The 20,970-nt window shown below is 43.7% G+C and overlaps 1 protein-coding gene across 1 annotated transcript in view; it reads right to left on the bottom strand.

The window, feature by feature from the left end:
• HADH (hydroxyacyl-CoA dehydrogenase) overlaps nucleotides 1-20,970 on the bottom strand; it is a 45,950-nt gene continuing 24,980 nt past the window's right edge. The window contains exons 3-8 of the mRNA XM_003929468.4: nucleotides 19,939-20,096; nucleotides 16,121-16,247; nucleotides 11,836-11,925; nucleotides 7,316-7,388; nucleotides 1,782-1,898; nucleotides 1-882 (exon numbers count right to left, since the gene is read on the bottom strand). Coding sequence (XP_003929517.1) covers nucleotides 764-882; nucleotides 1,782-1,898; nucleotides 7,316-7,388; nucleotides 11,836-11,925; nucleotides 16,121-16,247; nucleotides 19,939-20,096 — 684 coding nt within the window. The 3' untranslated portion in view covers nucleotides 1-763. The remainder of the gene's footprint in view (nucleotides 883-1,781; nucleotides 1,899-7,315; nucleotides 7,389-11,835; nucleotides 11,926-16,120; nucleotides 16,248-19,938; nucleotides 20,097-20,970) is intronic.

Here is a 20,970-nt window from a genome sequence, read left to right as displayed (position 1 = left end):
TTTTATATTATACAATTTTTTTAATTCAAATTTTCACAGACTAAAACATCATATTTTAGTAGAGTCAATTTTTATAGGCAATTTGCAACAGTGATTTCTCATGGAAAAAGACACAGACAGAGAGTAATTGTTAAGATGTGTGGAAATGAATGACCATGAAAACCGACCTCCTCCTGCAAACCATGCACAGAGACACGCCGACCCATCCAGCAGCAACATCTTGATGATGAGCTGAATAAAGACACAACATCTTATGTCGTGTCCAGAATGCAGGGCAAGGCTCAAAGCTGCAGGTAGTAAAACGTTCTTATAAAGGCAAGATCTAGGCGCTGCTCACTGCAGCGCTTCAGACACACCAGGTGCGTGCCAGTGGCTTGTGACTCTCCCACGCAGCAACAGTGAACACAGTGTACTCGCACTGTCACAGGAAGTACTTCCCCTCGATGAGAGAACCAATCCAAGCAATTCTTCACAAAAATGACAAGGCTCAAAAAAAATGTTTGCTCCAAGGCACCAAGGGTGTAAAGCTGTTTAGAAAATACACAGAAATGAACAGACTAAAAAAGGAAATTAGTTCTTAATGGAGAATCTATTACTGCTGTAATTGGTGTAATAACCACTTCAGATAGATTACAATCAAAATGCACATTGATTAGACTGTGCTGTGTGAGGGAACGTCTGACCAGAGCATTCCCGCAGGCACTCGGGGCGCTGGCTGGTGAGCGCTCTCAGGGCTTCTTCTCAGAGCTGGAGAAGTTGTGCCTCATTTGTATTTGTAAAATCCTTCTCCAGTCTTCTTGCCCAACTTGTTCTCTGTTACCAGCTTATTCAAGGATGGGCTAGGCTGAAACAATGAGTTCTTCGCATCTATTTCATGCCACCCTATTGAGAGGAGGGGAAAGAACTCAGGATGAATTGCTGGGTTTCTTTTTACACTTTGGCATTCCCAAGGGCGAGTCTGGAGGCCTGCCTCTCATGTGCGAGAGCCCCTCAGGCAGGCTGTGCTGGTGCGGCCACACTAGCCCCAAAGCTGCTGCACTGCCACCCACCTGTGCTGCCTGAAGTCTGGCCCTACTCCAGGCCCTCCTGTTTATCCAGTGTCTTTCCCAAAGTCACTAAGGCCAAAGGCCCAGGTACACTACCAGAAGCCATTCATTTGCTGGTTGGATTCACCAGTGGCACAGTTAAATTTCAGAATGCATGTTAAAAAATATCAATTCTTGCTATTGGTATTTTGCATCCACATAAAATTCAAAGTTCCATTCTTCAACTAGCAGTCTTAAACTTGGGAATAGATAGCTACATTCAACTTCAGTAGTCCAGTTTTATTATATTTACTGTCTTCAGAGCTGTTACATTACGATGGATATATTTTTTTAAATGGATGTTTATCTTGCTTGCAATGGAGGTTACAGAAATCAATGTATGTGATAAAATAACACAGTGTACTAATGTCAATTTCCTGGGATTTAATATTGTACTGTGGCTATATAACCATAGGAAAACTGGGTGAAGGGCACACAGACCTGGGTCTGTGCTATATTTGTAACTTTTTGTGACTCCATAAAGTTGTTGTTGTTTTTTAAAGGTTACCCTGTTAAGAGACACTAGACAGTTACATTCTTCCTTCTCCTGCCATCTATTCATGAATCCTCAACCTGGTGAGGCAGGATTTTAGAAGGTCTTTGCTAAGACCCCTGCTAACTTCTGTTTTAAAAAGGCATTATAATTTAAAAATGACCTCAACTCAATTGAAGACAACAAAGAATTCCAATTCCTACCATCTATGATGAACTTCGTAGTATCCAGCCCGACATAATCTAGAAGCTCAAATGGGCCCATGGGGTAACCGGCTCCTAACTTCATAGCAGTGTCAATGTCTTCTTTGGATGCATCACCTAAAGAGAAAAGGGCAGCACTGGGTCACCACCACCTTTCCTTGAATTCTCCCTATCACGGGGTTAGCCCCGGAATTACTAGAATGTTATACGTTGCACATTCAAAAAATGTCTAGAGTGAGAATTTCTGGCTTCGGTAAAATTTTGTCTCTAAAGTACATGCCAAATAGGTCTTAAGTTCTTTGTTTGTTTGTTTTTTGAGACAGAGTCTTGCTCTGTCACTCAGGCTGAAGTGCAATGGCACCATCTTCGCTCACTGCAGCCTCCACCTCCTGGGTGCAAGTGATTCTCCTGCCTCCGCCTCCCGAGTGGCTGGGACTACAGGTGTGTGCCACCACACCCAGCTAATATTTTTATTTTTAGTAGAGGCAGGGTTTCATCATGTTGGCCAGGCTGATCTTGAACTCCTGACCTCAAGTGATCCTCCTGCCTCAGCTTCCCAAAGTGCTGAGATTACAGGTGTGAGCCACAGTGGCCAGCCTAAGATTTTCAAAGCTACTGCATCACTGAGGTGAATTCTGGAGTACCGATACCCTGTTCATGGAGACAGAAGCCTCCATGCCTGGGAACTTCAGTTATTTTCAAATAAATTGGGGTTTTCCAACTCTGGAATCATTTATTAAAATATCACTTAATGCTAAGAGGATACTTTTGATTTATAAATTTTCTTAAAAAAGAAAACTAAGCTTTCTGCTTTCATATGTATAGTTACTGTATGTATATTTTTTTCCCCAGCTTTTTGGGTTTTACAAGTAAGGAGAATTCCCCTGGCACATTCACACAAACCTATTAGTCAAGATACCTTTTAAAGAAGAGCCCAAACCCAAGTTAGAATTACCACACATTTGGAAGTCTGTTTAGTAGACTAAGACAAAGATCAATGTGCTTTTCCCTTGAAAATGTATTCGTACTATGTCTTCTGGCCCCGAGAGGCCTTGCAGAGACCAACCGGTTCCCTTAAAGTAGAATAGTCTGCAACAAGTAGAATTTTGCTCCAAAGCACAAAGAAGCCAATCAGACCAAAGCTAAAGAAAAAGGGGAAAAATGTGAAGACACTCAGAGAGAAACTACTTAAACACTGATAAAGACAGTATTTTTTAACAGCATATAAAGTGCTAAAGTTATGCCAAAGGATTTCAAGGCATTTTAAGGTAATTAAAATATCACTCAATTATTTATTATGGTTGACGTTACCAATAACTACACTAATTAGGATTAGGGACTACTGAGAAATCATGAGTTGAGTTTTAGGCCATAAGAAAGCAAAGAAACAAAAATAATCATATAGGCAGCCTCATTCATTCATTCAACTTCTATTTATTATGTAACAGGCACTAGAGATGTAGAATGAGATAAAGAGAAACAAGACAAGCATTCAGGGTACCCATGATATAATGGGAGAACTCAGATGTGTAAGCCAGCTTCAACACAAGACTTGAAGATTCATGATTCACACAGCTCTGTGTGGGCAAAGATGGAGAGATTTACTCACATTGCCAGGGCTTCACCAAAACCACCCCATGCCTGGGTCCTAAAAGGTGAAGAGAATCCTGAGACGAGCAGACCAGGAAGGGCATTGTAGGTAGAGAGAACAGCACATGCAGAGGTAGGAATGGGAAGGAACACAGCATCTTTGGGGTATGGCTATGAAGCTTAAAGGTGGATTCTAGTCAGAGGATTTCATTAGAAAGGCCTGGTGGCTTCTGTACGAGTAGAGCCCTGGAATGTGAAGTACCGGCCTTGTAGGCTCCTCAGGGCTTGAGATATACTCCTTGTGCCTAGGGCACCGCCCTCAGACAGCTTTGGGGCTCAGTCGCTCACTTCCTCCAGGCCTCTGCTCAGTTGTCACCTTTCAGAGAGTCTCTTCTCCTCCCTCATATGAAAAAAGCAACTCCCGGCACTGAAAAAAAAAAAAAAAAAAAAAAAAAAAAAAGGCCAGGACAAGACTCTTGCCATCTTTTGACTTTACTATCCTCTTCTCCACAATTACTCACCACAACCTAACATGCTCATATGCTGGTTCATTTATTATGGGCAGTCTCTCTGGGACAGAAATCTGACAGCATAATGGTTACAACTCAGCTAAAGCCATTTAATGAAATCTATATTCAAGGACAGGACAGTGAACCCTAGAAGCAAGGCTATAACTCCAGATCCAGAGACTCACTTGAGAACTGTTTTATTTGAAGAAATAATATGAAGATACAGCACATGACAGAAAAATATCTAAATAACTCTACAAAGTCAGCACAACTCTAAAAATCCTGTTCTCAATAATGCAGAATAAAAGAGGAAAACTTATAGAATGAGAGAAATAAAATACAGAGATTGGTGTACCAAGTGAGAGTTAGCTGCAGAATCATGTTTTAGACCAATAATTACTAAACTTCTTCGGAATCAAGTACTTCTCTGACAATCGGACACCCTCGCCATAAAAAATGCACACAGACCCCAAATTCTTTATCAACCTTAGGAGGTCCATGGGACATCCTCTCCCACTGCCTCCGGTTAAGAACCCATAACTCCAGACAAGACAGCAAAGGAAAGCTTCCTCAGTGAACTCCAGATGAGCACAGCTGAGGGCCTGGGACTTGCCCAGCATCTCTTCTTTGGCTGGCTCAGCAGCACCACCTGGCAACCATTCTTAGCATGGACAACAGAGGCGCCCAGCAACAACTCAGAAACAGTATTTTTACTCATCAGCAGCTGCCTGTGTGCCTGTCCTACCCAGGCACCTTGGGGCATATGAAGATGAGAAAGACCCAGAGAGTGCTCCAGAAAGGAGAGTACAGTAAGGAAAGAAAACACCTGCCATGTCACAGGGAAGACAGTGACAAGTGACCCAAGGGAGAGCCAAAGCAGGAAGAGTTGTGATGACAGAGATGACATCCAGCTGGGAGCTCTGCAGACACTCAGGTGGGCCATGTGGGAATAGCAGGAGTAGAGTCTGCGGTGACAGCAGGGGCAGAGGGCGGTCAGAAGGAAGGCTCTCTGGCAAAGCTTGTATATGGCAGGTCACCAGAGAACCATTAACCCTGGTTTGAGCAGGGGCAACAATGTGAGCGGGATAGCATGTGGTAACTGAGGGGCAGGCTTATGGTTCTCCCAATAGCTGACCATTCAGCCCCACCACCCTGCCCACACTGGCCATTAGGATGGGTGCCTGGCCAAGGGTAGTGATTTACTGTCAGGCACAGCCTATCCAGCCTCTGTCCCTCTGACCCACAGGAGTGACAGTGACTGGGGCATACATCAGGCCTCAGTCACTATGAAGGAACAAGAGCAATAGGAAGAGCGAGGACAGAGCTGGGACACTGGAAAAGAAGGCCCAACATGGAAGCCAGGATGAGTGGTCCGACAGCAGAGCAAGAGGGTATGAGCCTCCGTGAGATCCCATGGGGACGGGCGAGAAGTGCTGGTGGTGGGGGCCGGTCATCCAGGAGGCCTGACCAACGACAGCCCACACATCCTTCCAGCGAGCTTGCACCACTCCAGGCAGCATTGGCCAAACCATGTGTGTGGAGCCCCAGGTATATCAACAGTGTGGTACAGAAACATTCTCCCTGCATGAGTTCAGAAATAGTCACAGAGCATCTGCCAAGGCTGTGCAGGGGTGTGTGGGCAGAGGCAGTAGGCGTCTCAACTTTCTGGACAACATGATACTTTCTCAGTAAGTGCAGTAGTGGAGGCCAGTCTGGAAAAGACATGAGTAGCGTGAATTCCTCTGCTGCCTGAGGAACATCATGAAGGTAGCCTGACTAGGATGGGGAGAAGCTGGGATGAAGAGGTGGAACAGGCATGACAGGAAGGAATCAAAAGTGATGAACAGATGTGGCAGACAAGAGAGGGGGCCTCCAGATGCTTGAAGCTTCAAGGTGGAACTGCGGGAGGGAGATGGCATGGTGGGCGTGCTCTGAGCACTCCTCTGTGCTGGCTGAGAGGAGGGAGCAGGGGGTCGGCGCGGACACATGGTGAGAGGCCTGGTGTGTGACCATACTGTGCAGTGCGGAAGCAGCACCCACCCCGGGCAGGATACCCAGCTCCTTCAGAAGCAGATTGTGAGGAGGTGGAAAAAGAAGCAGAGGGACCAGCAATGGCAGGCTGTCAAAGCCCATGCCCAGAGCAAGCTGAGAGCATGTCCAGAGGCCAGCTCCTGCCCTTCCAGTTTCACCACACATGTGGCTGGGGATGGTGAGGGCCAAAGGGCATCCAAGTGTACAGAAAGGGACCTCAGACAAGAAGAGGGCTTTCAGCTTACCATCTGATACTTGGTGCAGTGGAGAATGTATCAAAGGGACAGCGAGGAAAACACCATTAAGAGGTGGATCTCTCACATGCTACATTCTAAAACATTACCTTTTGTTAAAACACACACACACACACACACACACACAACTGCCTTTCAAAGTAGGGCAAAATACTCTGTGCCTTCTTTGAGGTGTAATTAGGCATATTTGTTGATAGATAAACAGAGAAGCGTTGGTTTGATCTTGGAGCAAAAGTGAAGCAATTGCTCCCATAAACCATAGATAAAAGTTTTAATATTTAAAGCAGATTTTGAGGAAGCAAATGTGCTTTCATCTCTCTGGAAGAGCTGGTGTAAATGTTTTGTTTCAAAAATGACACTCTCAGGAGTGAGCATTTATGAATGAAGTTATTGAAAACAATTGCACTTGCTTTTTTTTTTTTTTTTTTTTTTTTTAACACTTGCTTTTTATCCAGTCCTGTTAAGGGTTTTGCCTTTGAAGCAGACATGATAGCTACCTTTCCAGAAACCAGGGAGGGAAAGCAGGCAGGAGGATGCCAATCAATTTAGAAAACTGGACCCTGTCCCAAGCCCGTTATTTCTACAGCAGAGAAAAGCATTCTTTGTCAATCAAGTATTGAGGAAAAAGGTTTAGACCACTCTTAAGGTTACAAAAAGTACGTGATGGCGTCATTCAGTAAGGACAGACACAAGACTGCTAAAAACTGTCCTTAACACATATCAGCCTTGTCACATATTTCTCATCACCTGTCAGTCACAAGTTTTAGAACATGAAGGAATTTCCAAGATGCCCTAGCCTAGTGATTTTTACATGATGATTATTTTTAAAAGCAGTAAATCTTTTAATCAAAAACAGAGATCCAGGATATAAATCTGGGCCAGCTGTGCAATTGCTTTGGCTGGGACTCTAGGGCGGGTGGTGGGAATTCTAGAACCCCTTCTCAGAGGCCTCACAGGGAAGCTAGGAGGCTTTGGGAAAACTGTGAAAAAGGTACCAGGGCCCCGGGTGCAGCTGAGCTCACACAGCTAGAAAACAGACACTGCTTCTTCCACGCTGCACAGCCCGACCCCTCCTAGAGACACTGAGAATTCCAGACAGTGGTGCCAGAAGCTGTGGCCTGCTGCTCCTGGCCTGGGTCAGGAAGGATACCTCGTTCATACAGCCTGATTGCTTCCATGAGGTATGGAACCAGGAGGCGGTTCACAATAAACCCAGGAGTATCCTGTTTTGGGAGAGAGAAAAACAAAAAACTAGTACACTTTCATGAAATGCTATCTTTTGTAAAGTCACCAAATCACCCCTTCTTACCCTGGATCACGTTTGCCCCCATTTATCAAGCTGTACATTTTCAAAATCTGCAGCCTTATTTCTATCTCATATGACAATTTGTCCAACAATCATAGTACTTAAAAAAAATTCAAACCCAGATGCCCCACTGCACAGATCCTGACATAAAGGCAGATCAAGGCACAGGGGTCACCTGGAAGAGCATGGCTCTGGGACAGGCAGATTTGGGCTCAATCTTGAATACTCTCTTCATCCTTCTGCTGCTTTGAACTTCAGTTTCATCCTCTGTGAATTGGGGGTGATAGTTTCTGTCTCAAAGTTGTGAAGACAAATCAGAAAACAAATAAAATCCTGTACACACAGCCCTACACTCAAATGGTAGCCCTTTTACTCCTCCTCTCTCCTCCCACTTCCCTTTCAAGAATCTACAAACGTCACACTCCATCTTGAACAGTCCTCAAAGGAGCACTGCTTTCCAGGCTCCTTGGAGCCACTCCTAGGCTACTCAGCATCTTCTCAGGTTCCAGCACACAGTGCAGTGGAGCTGTGTTGGGAGCAGGTGCTGGGACAAAGAAGCAGAGCCCCTGGCAGAAAGCTGGCCTTATATGCCACACCCCACAAGACCTCTGCATCCTGGGGTGACCCCTGTGCCACACACCACTTTCATCCGTTTCCCTTCTCAGTAACTAATATTAACCATCTTTCCGGAGGACAGGTGTGAGATTTGGATTTTATCTAGTGATCTCTTCTGGGGAATTTTAGAGAAAAATAAACGGCTGACTTTTTGTTGAAGCTTATTTCCAAAGGCAAATGGTGCCTCCTCTTTTGTCAAAAGGCGGTCATCCTCCTGAGGGCAGAAATCCTCACCCTGGCCCAAGCTGTGCATTCAGTTTCTAGCACACCCCAGGCACTCCCTTAATGTCTGAATTACAGATGACCACACACTCCTCACAGAGCTAACCTGACTGCATGCGGGGAAACTGTAAAGTAACGCAAAGGATGTGAACCTCCTTTAACCTTGGGCAAGCTGAAACCAAGCCTCAACCCCATCTATCGCCACACGAGCACAAAGATGCACAAACAAGTTTTATCAGCTTAATCAAGATTATGGAACAATACTCATTGTATAATTGAGGCAAAGATATTCTTTTTAACTTCAAAAGGTTCTCTATAAAAACTCAAGATAGGGTACCTAAGAGCATGAGACACACCACAGATAAGGTCACAGTCAGAAAGCAGCCTGAGAAAAACATTTGCTCCAATTAGAATAGTTAATATCTTCTACAGAAAGAGCTCATAGAGCTGAATAAGAAAAAAAGTGCCAAGACTCAATAAATATTTAAACTCCCTGGCCAGGCACAATGGCTCACACCTGTAATCCCAGCACTTTGGGAGGCCGAGGTGGAAGGATCACAAGGTCAGGAGTTCAAGACCAGCCTGGCCAACATAGTGCAACCCCATCTCTACTAAAAATACAAAAATTAGCTGGGTGTGGTGGCATGTGCCTGTAGCCCCAGCTACTTGGGTGGCTGAGGCAAAAGAATAGTTTGAACCCAGGAGGTGGAGGTTGCAGCGAGCCAAGACTGTGACGTTGCACTCCAGCATGTGACACAAAGCAAGACTCCGTCTCAAAAAAAAAAAAAAAAATTAAACTCACTAGTAATCAAAGAAATATGCATTTTTGTTAATAAGATTATCAAAGGTTTTTCCCTCATTGTAATATTTGATGCTATTGAGAATGCAGATAGACAGATACTCTTGGGATACTTGTGGAATCTGAAGAGACATAGTCTTTTTTTTTTTTTTTTCTTTTTGAGACAGAGTCTTGCTCTGTTGCCCAGGCTAGAGTGCAGTGGCGTGATCTCAGGTCACTGCAGCCTCCACTTCCTGGGCTCAAGTGACGGTCCCACCTCAGCCTCCCAAGTAGCTGGGACCACATAACCAGCTTTTTTTTTTTTTTTTTGTATTTTTTTGTAGAGAGGGGTTTTGTCATGTTGCCTAGGCTGGTCTCAAACTCCTGGGCTTAAGTGATCCACCTGGCTTGGCCTGCAAAAGTGCTGGGATTATGGGTATGAGGCACTATGCCTGGCAGGAAACACAATCTTTAAATAAAGCAATCTTATTTTAAGTAACCAAATCCATTATATTTTTTCAGATTCTTATTTATTAAACACATTATATTTACTTACTGTGTGCCAGGCACTATTTTAAATACTTTAAAAATATTAATTTATTCATTCCTCATAATAACCCTGTGAGACAGGTACTATAATTATCCTACGTGAGGCATGAGGACACTGAGGCACAGCGAGGTTCAGTAGCTTGCCTAACATTACACAGCTAATGAGTGCTGGTGCCAGGATTTGAACCCAGCTAGGTTAGTTCATACCCTTACCCTTTATACCACAGTCTCCTCATGAAGTCTCAACTAGGAAGGCACATTCCAGGCACGTGAATGTTCCTCTTCTTTGTCACATATTGGTAAAGTACAATACTGGAGGCCAAATCCAGCCTGCAGCCTCTTTTTGTAAGTCAGGTTTTACTGGAGCACAGCCACACTCACGCTGCATATGCTGTCTATGGCTCTTTTCATGCTACAGCAATAGAACTGAGTATTTGCTACAGAAACTATATGGCCGAAAATATTCACTATCCAGTCTTTTACAGATGTTTGCTGACTCTTGTCCTACGTGGTTGTCATATATTGTCTGAATGCCTCATCAAGAGCTTCTATGAATGACCCAGAAAGGCCCTCTGAAAGCCCTTAAGATACCACACAGAGAAAGAGTTCTGGAATGACCTAAAAAGGGCAATTTTATGAGAACAAAGAGTTCCCATCTCTGCAGCTGCCATGGCCACTCTGATGGAAGACGAATCATCACTTTGTGAATTAATGATTATGCTGCTGAAGATAATCATTAACTTTTCCCCTATTTCAATTTCCATATCTTTTTGTCTCGCACTGATGTTCTTTTCAATACTCTTACTACTCTCTTCCACTAACAAAGCATAATTGCGTAAGAAAGTACAATAATAACATCCACTTCTTAATATATGATTTAAAAAATCTAGATGACCGAAAACCACAGAACTAAACCACCAAAAAATGGGTGTTAAAACGTGACACTCCCTAGCAACACTTTACCCACGGACGGGGAGGAGCAGGACACACAAGTCTGCTCTCTGGCTGCTGGAGTCCACCTCAACAGATGGCTTCTTCAGATGATTCATGAACAACATGATTTTTCATGGGTTAGTACAGTACTGTGAGTTCAAACTCGAGAATATTTTAGAAAGCAAAAGTATGCTATGAGAAGAACTATAATGATATAAAGGATTATGGTAAAAAAGGAAAGTAAATGACTTACATGTAAATCTTTGTAATGGTATAGCATCTTGTGACACAACTATCCCTTTAGAAAAACTGTAAAGTCATGCGTAAGTATAGTCCCCAAATATTGGGGGAACTAAAGAGGAACAAAAGCGAATAGAGAAACTGAAGGTAATAAAAATAATTCCTTCAGGTAGGTTATCATTTCAGCAACTGGGATTATTTTAAATACAATAAACAATAGCTTAAGAAAGGGGAAAAAAAGCTGGAGGTGAAGCAGGCTTCCCACTAAACCAGGCGTCCCCAAACTTTTTACACAGGGGGCCAGTTCACTGTCCCTCAGACCCTTGAAGGGCGGCCACATACTGTGCTCCTCTCACTGACCACCAATGAAAGAGATGCCCCTTCCTAAAGTGCGGCGGGGGGCCGGATAAATGGCCTCAGGGGGCCTCATGTGGCCCGTGGGGCCGTAGTTTGGGGACGCCTGCACTAAACCATGCTTCTTCTTGAAAAACAAAACGACAAACAAAAATATAATGCAACTTTGGTTGAAAAACAGCTTCCTTATTGCACTTTGGGCAGGTTGGTCTCTTACTGTCTTGTCATTTATTTATCTGTAGTATTTTTTCCAAAAGGAAAGCCCTCATTTTCTGTTAGGGATGTATGTGTTTACCAGGCTGAACCTGACACACAGGGTTCTGACTCCCATTGGCCCAATGGAAGTTAAAGCTGATTGGGCAACCAAAACCATTTATGAAAATGCAGCCATTCATCAGGAGACAAAAGCCAGGAGCCAGAGAGCAGACCCATGTCTTCTGCTTAGCTGGAGTCCTGAGCTCCATTCAGGTCTCAGACTATCCACCTGATGGCCTTAGGCATGGTTTAGGAGTCCAGTTTCCCTGTCTGCAAACTAGAACAGGAAGCACAGCCTGCTCTTTGCAGCACATAGACAGGCTTGTGGTAACTAATGCTGCGTCTCTCACATCATTCTAATAAGTCAGGTTCCAAGAAGAAAACAACTACCTTCTTCCCAAGCTACCCATACTCTTACCTTGCAAGAAACAGGATGCTTTCCTAGGGTTTTGGTAAAGTCTACCAAAGATTCAAATGTCTTCTGGCTGGTCATTGGTGTTTTAATGACCTGAAAATGCAAAGCAGAGAATTATGACCAGAGAGTCAGTAAGTAACTTCAGTAGAATCAGTAGAACAGTTCAAGGAATGATTGATCAAAAGACTCCATATAGGCAACAAAATAGTTTGAGTTTCAGCACAGAAGTAGGAATCTCAAGCCAGAAACAATGTGTTTCCCAAATGACTATTTTACAACAACAGGGGTCAGGCTCAGTGGTTCACGCCTGTAATCCCAGCACTCTGGGAGGTTGAAGCAGGCTGATCACAAGGAGATTGAGACCATCCTGGCCAACATGGTGTAACCCTGTCTCTACTAAAAATACAAAAGTTAGCTGGGTGTGGTGGCGCATGTCTGTAGTCCCAGCTACTCGGGAGGCTGAGGTAGGAGAATCGCTTGAACCCAGGAGGTGGAGGTTGCAGTGAGCCGAGATCATGCCACTGCATTCCAGCCTGGTGACAGATCGAGACTACATCTCAAAAAAAAAAAAAAAAAAGACAGAGTACTGTAGAATCTACAAAATCAAGGTTTAAGATACAAGTGTGTGCATACATGTGTGTACGGGACAGTGTTACAGGTTTTGTTGTAGAGACAAGCCTGGGTTCAGTTGTACCACTTACTGGCTGTATGACCCTGAGCATGTTTCTTGAAACTGAAATGACACTGAAATCACTCTGTCTACCTCAAGGAGTTGAGGTAAGAATGAAATTAGATTAGGAGTAAGGCACTAGGCCTCAGCACAAACGCTCAGTAAATGCTGACTTTCATTATTTAATTATTTGAAGTCCGGAAGTATATGATGCTTGCCCTTAAAGTCCTCTGCATTGGACGTGACCTTCTTTTTTTTTTTTTTTTTTTGAGACGGAGTTTCGCTCTTGTTACCCAGGCTGGAGTGCAATGGCGCGATCTCGGCTCACCGCAACCTCCGCCTCCTGGGCTCAGGCAATTCTCCTGCCTCAGCCTCCTGAGTAGCTGGGATTACAGGCATGCATCACCATGCCCAGCTAATTTTTTGTGTTTTTAGTAGAGACGGGGTTTCACCGTGTTGACCAGGATGGTCTCGATCTCTTGACCTCGTGATCCACCCGCCTCGGCCTCCCAAAGTGCTGGGATTACAGGCTTGAGCCACCGCGCCCGGCGGACCTGACCTTCTATTATAGCTGAGGAGGAGTCCCAGGAAAGCGGAGTAATTTGCCCAAGTCACAGGTCTCCTGGATTCCTACCTGAGTATTCCTCCCAGGACCCCACCCTCTCTCACACAGATGCTGTAGAGACCAGTAGCCCCTTAGCTTCAGAACAGACTCATCCTGCTGGGGAAGGCTTTCATTTACAGCAAGTGGGGCCTGCCACCTGCTCCAGCAGCCCTCCTGACCTGTCAGGTGCAGGCAAGGGCACAAGGGCTGCCCTACTGGCATCTGTAGAGGACGGTACCAAGCACAATGCCTGGCAGAGTCAGTCCTCAGTAAACATTTAAATAACTCATCTGTCAGGAATTAGATTTTGGTAAATGGAAAGAACCAGATGAAGTTAAATGTGTGTGTGTGTGTGTGTGTGTGTGTGTGTGTGTGTGTGTGTGTAAAATGTAAAGAAAGGCCTGTAAAGAACTTCAACCAGAGTCAAAGCAATAAAGCTTGACTTCTACTTCAGACCCTTCATGTGGTCTTAGGCAGTGCCTCATCTCTCTTCTCTGAAATGGGGATCATGGGCATGCCTTCCCTGTGCAAGAGGACCCTCTGACTTGGTGAACTAATGAGCTAGTGTCTGTGCAGGGATGAAAGATGCTATATAAACGAAGAAGAGTTCCCACTCCTGTGAGAACTGGACTGTGGTGTCATGTCACGACACTAAGAGAAGTGAATGGATGGAAACAGGAAAAGGCATAGTGAAGAAGGAGATGATGAGCAGGATGAGAAAGACCAGAAGCCACCCTGAGGGTACCACAAATCAAACAATCCCAGAGCTGTTTGAAAGGAGGTCTAAAAAGTCTCCATCAAAACCACAGACTGAACTGGGACAAACACTGATGACTATGGTGTTTTCAAAATAAGTTTTTGGTTTAAAAGGGTTAACAACAGTGAAGGTTTGTTGCTTTTTTAAAGCAGGAAAGATGCATGTTTATTCATTTATTCATTCATTCATTCAACAAACTGCAATTTGTACATATATTATGCTCATAGTTCCAACAGAGTCTGAAAAATTACACACACACACACACACACACACACACACACACACACACATTTAAATGAGCCCAGTCCTAAGTAAAGGAGCCACTTAGCTTATCATACAAGTCATTTTGGTGCACGCCAGCAACACTAGCAAGAGCTAAAGTTTAACAATAAAAACTGAACAGAGAAGAGCACTTTTACAAAATGCTTTCTAAAAAAATGGTAACATTTGCTAAATATCAGGTGTTAACAACCAACACACTACATTTCCAAAGATATAAGCATACATTACCAGATAAATGCAGTTGAAAACATTATTAAAATAAATCTACAGAATGTATCTATCTCCAAAACACTTATATGCACAATATAATAACTAAAGAAATCAATTAGACCAAGTACTGAAATGCTGGACATGCATGCCACTTCTTTACTTCTATCTGCAGGAGGATAAATGCTGTTTCTTCTGTTCCCCAAATCCCTCCCCTTCATTCTTCAACTTCTTCAAAAACAGCCTTAGGGCATAGGAGAAAGTAGGAAGAAGCTGACAGGCAATGTTAGCAAGACAGATAAAAGTCCTACTGCAAGATGGTCAAAGTTGTCACTTGGGAGAAAACTCTAAAAAAATGCAGTCATTATTGTAACTTATTAAAAATGCTTATGCTAAGTAGTGGTGGGGAGAATGAGGAGGATAAAGGAAGGAAAAGGGAATTGAACAAGGCAATAACCATAATGAAAACAGATGATACACACTCCAGAGAGGCCACTGCCAGTCTCTGGAGGTTTGCCTGGCTCCCCGTCACCTGCATGGCAGCATCAGCGTCCCCCACACTTCGCAGGGCAATAACTCCTCAACCTCAAAACAAATGCTACTTTAATAGGCGGCTGCTCCTCAGACCCTGTAATTAGGGCCCTGTAAAAGGCAAGTTGCCACATTTCAGGTGCAAATTGCCTACTGTGACTCCAACTCCAACAGACTGGAGTCGCCAAGCATTCCAAACAGGATATTGGGGAAACCCTCCCTGCCTCCCCCACACGTTCCAGGTTTGTGGTCAGGAGGCTCAAGGCTATCAGAAGCTGCTTTTATTTTATCTTATTTTTTTTACTTTTTTTTTTTTTTTTTTATATATATAGTATCTTGCTCTGTTGTCCAGGCTGGAGTGCAGTGGTGCAATCACAGCTCACTACAGCCTCAACCTCCCGGGCTCAATCAATCCTCCCACTTCAGCCTTCCAAGTACCTGAGACTACGTGCGTGCACCAAAACACCTGGCTAATTTTTTATTTTTTGTAGAGATGGGGTCTTGTTGCCCAGGCTGGTCTCAAACCCCTGGGTCTCAAGCAATCCACTCGCTTCCACCTCCAGAGTCTGGCTGTGGCCTCTTTAGGAGTATGTATCATCCGTTTTCTTCATTAATGCCGTTTCCAACTCCCTTTTCCTTCCTTTATCCTCCTCATTCCCCCAAAAGTTCTGGGATTACAACCTCCCAAAGTTCTGGGATTACGGGCGTGAGTGGCCACACCCAGTGGGAGCTGCTTTTAATAGCTCTGATCACAACACACAGGAGATGTACCTCACCTGGGGACAAGGCTAAGGCATTGTTACATGGGGTCAGAATTCACCCCAGGACTGTGGACAAGGTAGTAGAGTAGATCTAATGAGAACTGCATTTACAGCACGGGCAAACTGACCTCGATGAGATAACACGAACACGTGGAGCTGCCCTCTCTGTGGTCCTGTGGTTTCTAGTGCCGCCTTCCCAATCTGATGCCTCTTAGCACTGCCCATCAGCTCTGGCACAAATAAGTAAATGACATTCCACAAAGTTAACAGCCCTTCTGGATACCACTAAGCAAAACACAGGGCTGCAAAGAAACAAAGTATAGGGGCCTTTCTAGATGGGAGGCTCAGAGACAACTTTCTACCCTCAGGTTAAAACCTGTCCTATGCAACTGGTGACAGGGCTGGTGTAACTCAGAAAAGCAGGACTGAGAGATCTGGCACAGCAGGCAGACACACACAAGCTGACACCCACTGACCTCCACAAGTTTCATCATGGGCACTGGGTTGAAGAAATGGAGGCCAGCGAATTGGTCTTGTCTGGTGGTGGCATTGGCTATGCTTGTAATCTGCAAGGAAGAAGTGTTGCTGGCAAAGATTGTATGTCTGTGGAGAGAAAATATTGTGGCACATCACAGTGAATCTCATCTTTCGAAACAGCAGGACTTTTGGGTGCAATGAGCAAAGTGACTGTTTACTGCCAGATCTGTTGTCCGGACCCACTGCAGAAATCAGGGAAAAGATACATCTTTATACAAGAGGCTGAAATCAGGTGACTTCAGCTTTATTTAAGTTCTGAAATTTGAAAGTCAACAAAATTGGAATTTCCTGTTCTGAAGGGTATTTATCCTTCACCAATACTTCCTTGATTTTCGGGAACAAAATTTCCTTTATCTACTTGCATTAGTTAACCTCCATGGTATGTGAGATAACAGGAGGTGGCTAATTGATCAACCTACTTTAACCAATCCCAGTCACAAAATGAAACTCTCGGTGATCAAAGAATAGTGAAAGAAAGACACTTAAAAGCAACAACAACAACAAAATTCTAAATGAACACATAAATCCTCAATCAGAAACATCTGATAATAAACATCTGATAATTAAGATATTTTCCCTCAAGTGAAAAGCTGTATTTTTCCACTGGATGGGAATTAAAATGAAAACAAGAAAACCAACATGGTTCAAAAAATTTTAAGGTTACACAGGTAGATCTGGGGAAAACAGAATATATGTACGTGCATGTGCAAAACATTAACCTATTAATTTAAAAAAATCCATACTGACTTAAACCAAATTTAGTTTTTTAAGGCCACAGTAAAGTGGGGGTGCCAAAGGCGAGACAGGAAAAGCTTTAAACAGGCCAACTTCCAGGCTTTCCTGCAGCGCCACCTTGTGGATAGAAATACACAAACCAGCCTGCTACTGATGCCAACCATAAGGGCCTATCCTGTGACAGGGCAGGAAACGCAAGGATCTCTTACCGACCAGACTTGGAGGTTCCTGCTTATCTAAAAGGCAATACTATAATGTGCTCAAATCAGAGACGGGTTGGAGGAGAGGAAAAGAGAAGGGAGAATAAACCAGTTATTTGCAGAGGAGGGAAGAAAGCCTCGCTCGTATCAAGACAAGAGAGGTAGTCAGGGAGGGTAAAGGATCTAAGAGTCCGTATTTTGTCTAAAAGGGAAAGTAAGGACTTTGCTCCGGCTGCCTGTGGACCTGGTCAAACTTTTCATTTCTGTGTCTTAGGCTGCTGCTGGAGAAGTCATGTTTCTCTCCAGGATACAACTCTTTGATCAGGCTTCCAATGGGAAATGCATCACTTGACTGTATTTTCTTCTCCCATTACAGGATCGAACTGTAAAACTTGCCAGTAAAGTACCTTTCAATACAGCTGTTAAAAAATGTAGCAAGCATTCAATAATGGTGGTGATCTAAAATGAAAACAAAGAGTGCCAAGAAAGGTGGTGGTCAGAAGCAAAGCCACATCCTCAGTGTGACTATGGGTCAGCCTTCTTTTCACACGTCACATCTGTTTTGCATCAATTCAAGTGAAAGAGCCTAGTGTAGTGCCTGATACACAGCAGGCATTCAGGAAATGTGAGCTAAATTAAATGAGTTTCCTAAACAACTTTATACAATAGGTACGAATGCTGCTTTCCAAGGTTGGAGGTGGTGGGGGGTTGGCACTAGGCCCAGGCCTCCTGACTTTCCCCAAAGATTCCTCTGTACCAGACACAGACAACAAAGGGCAGTCGGGCATTTAACTGTCACCAAGAGTGACCAATCTTTCAATAAAGATCAAACTGCTTGACAAAACTCCTTTTTGGGGTGGGTGTTTATTGTCCCAGAGGGCTCCCTGCTGACCTGGGAGCCAGCACTGGTATCACAATTGTCTTTTGGTTTTCTCAGATGTCTTTGTAGCCTCTAGATGACGGTGTGAAATTCATGAGGACAACAATTGGCAGTGATGTACGAATGACAGAAAGGCAAGTCTCTTCTCTTTGTCAAGGGCAGGGCCTCTCTGGACACAAGGCCGCTTATCTCTGAGTGCTGACATTCCGGCAGGCTGGTATGCAAGTGTCTCTCTTTAGCCACTGTCCCCTGGAAGTGCCCTGAGAATTGCTTTTGTCATATAATATTCTGTCATTCAATTTCAACCAAGAAGCATGAAGTATAGTCAAGCAAGTCACTAGAAGAGCACTGATCAGTGAGTCAGGTGTCACACACTCAAAGGCTCTGGATCCTGAGGTGCATTCTGCCAGGAAGAATTCCACCAGGAAGCCAGGCAGCTAAAATGTCAATGCTCCTTTAAAGCTCCCAAGAGTACTTGGGAATGAACACAGATAAAGCTCAAAACAGCAAAGTTCTCTCTGTCTACAGGCATTCCCTTCAATTATACCATTCTGTTTGCTCCCTCCAAAAAAAGAAGGAAACACGGAACTCCCCTGAGGGCTCTTGGCAGACAGTGAAGGACACATAGGGTACTCCTATGCCTGAGAATGGAGCACAGGAGTATCCTGTCTGCTGCCAGATGTCTCTGCAGCCTCTAGATGCCAGTGTGAAATGAACCAAGGAACTTCAGAGCAGTTTCGTGTTTCAAGGACCAAGCCTCCTCCATTCTCAGGCATAGGAGTACCCATGACCTACACATTTTAAGAAACATAGGCTTGTCCTTGGATGGACCCCTCCCTGTTACCATGAGTATTCTAGCCTCATTTGGGAAAAGGATCAGATCAGGGCAGCCCAAGCCTCAGGAAGCAAAATGGGAGTGGGCGGATGGAGAACAAAGGAAACCATATTGGCTCTTCTTGAAATAGCTGTGGTGTAAGAGAGAGAGAGGTGGATGAACTTAGAAGATCCCTTCCTCAGAGAAGGCAATAAATAAGGAGCAAAGCTCAAGGCCCAGGGAGGGACCCCTCAGAACCGCCAAGAATGTCCAGGGGTCATGAACAAATATTTTTCAAAACAAAAAAGATACACAAGTGGTTAATAAACATATGAGAAAATGCTCAGCATCACTAATCATCAGAGAAATGGAAATTAAAACCACAATAATTTTAGCACCTGATACGAGTCAGGATGGCTTTTATCAAAAAGTCAAGAAACAACAGATATTGGTGAGGATCTAGAGAAAAGGGAACCCTTGCATGCTGCTAGTGGCAATGTAAATTAGTACAACCTTTAAGGAAAACAGTATGGAAATTTCTCTGGAAACTAAAAATAAAATTACCATTTGATCCAGCAGCCCCACTGTTGGGTATATAACTAAAGGAAAAGAACTCATTCTATCAAAAAGATACCTGCACTCATATGTTTATTGCAGCACTATTCGCAATAGCAAAGACATGAAATCAACCTAAGTGTCCATCAACGCCTGACTAGATAAAGCAAATGTAGCAGATATACACCATGGAATACTACTCAACTATAAAAAAGAATAAAATCATGTCTTTTGAGGCAACATGAACAGGAATGGAGGCCATCATCTTAAGTGAAACAACTCCGTCAAATACCATTATGTTCTCACATATAAGTAATAGCTAAACAACAGGTATCCATGACATACAGAGGGAAATAACAGACACTGGAGATCCAAAAAGTGGGAGGGTGGCGAGGGTTGAAATTACCTATTGGGTACAGTGTTCACTATGTGGGTGATGGGTATACTGAAATCCTAGATTTCATCACTACACAACATATCCATGGAACAAAACTGCATTTGTACCCACAAATCTATAAAAACAGAAACTAAAAATGAAAAACAAACAAAAAAGATTGTCCAGAGGTTACATACTCAGCAGCAAACTTGTCCAGCCTTTTGAAGAGTTCATTTTTCAACTGCAGATTCTCCACAATGGCTTCCACTACCAAGTCCGTGCTGTGGACAACGGAGGCTGCATCTGTGCTGGTTGTTATGCTGCTCAGGGTCTTCGCCACAAATTCATCGCCAGCCTAATGCAGTGGGAGGAAGAAGAGAACATTCACCGGGCCCACTGAAAATGATCTTTCAAGTTCTTAGCTCTGTCGTAGTAGTAAACTGTGTGTTTAGAGCACCTGCATTGGCCCACCCTATCTGTTCTCAAAGTGTCCACGAAGCCTGTAATTTATCCTTCCATAGCTCCGTACCATCCATTAGTCTTGAGGTGGTGCTGACTATTCCTTTCTAATAAGAGCAGAGACTAGCTCCTATCAGAGCAAGGGCAAGAGCCAGGGTAGGAAAGCTGACTTAGCACTTACCAAATAATAATTGCCCATCGTGTGCCTGAAAATACTGCTCCTGAAACAAGCTAGACACAGTCTCTGCTGCCAGAGAGCCTGTAGTTTCATTGTTTCCTCATTTTCCTCCTGTGATTCAGGTTTCCACAGACCTCAATAAGGGCAGAATCAGGGATGGTGCCTCTATAAGCCCGCATTTTATTTCATGGTGTAATTTATCCACAGGGCATCAAAACACTCATAATCATCCTAAATCATCATGGACTAAGCAGCTAAATCTCAGCTGTTCTACAGAAATAAGATAATGTGAGATAACAGGTAATTTTAAATATTCCACCAGCCACATTTTAAAAAAGAAAGACATTTTCAGGTGAAATGAATGTTATTTAACCCAATATATCTAAGATGCCATCACTTTAACGAGGGTAATCAGTATTTTAAAATACTGAGGTGTTTTATATTTTTTCCCCTATTACATATTTGAAATCTGGTGTCTATTTTATACTCAAAGCACATCTCTATCTGGACTAGCCACATTTCAAGCACTCAGTAGCCACTTGTGGCTAGTGGCTATCGTACTGGTGGTCAGTAAAGAACTAGATACATACAG

The sequence above is a fragment of the Saimiri boliviensis genome, chromosome 3 (genome assembly GCF_048565385.1).
Source record: "Saimiri boliviensis isolate mSaiBol1 chromosome 3, mSaiBol1.pri, whole genome shotgun sequence".
Classification (NCBI taxonomy): domain Eukaryota; kingdom Metazoa; phylum Chordata; class Mammalia; order Primates; family Cebidae; genus Saimiri; species Saimiri boliviensis.
Note: the sequence above shows the minus strand (reverse complement) of the source record. Positions and strands in the feature narration are given on the sequence as shown.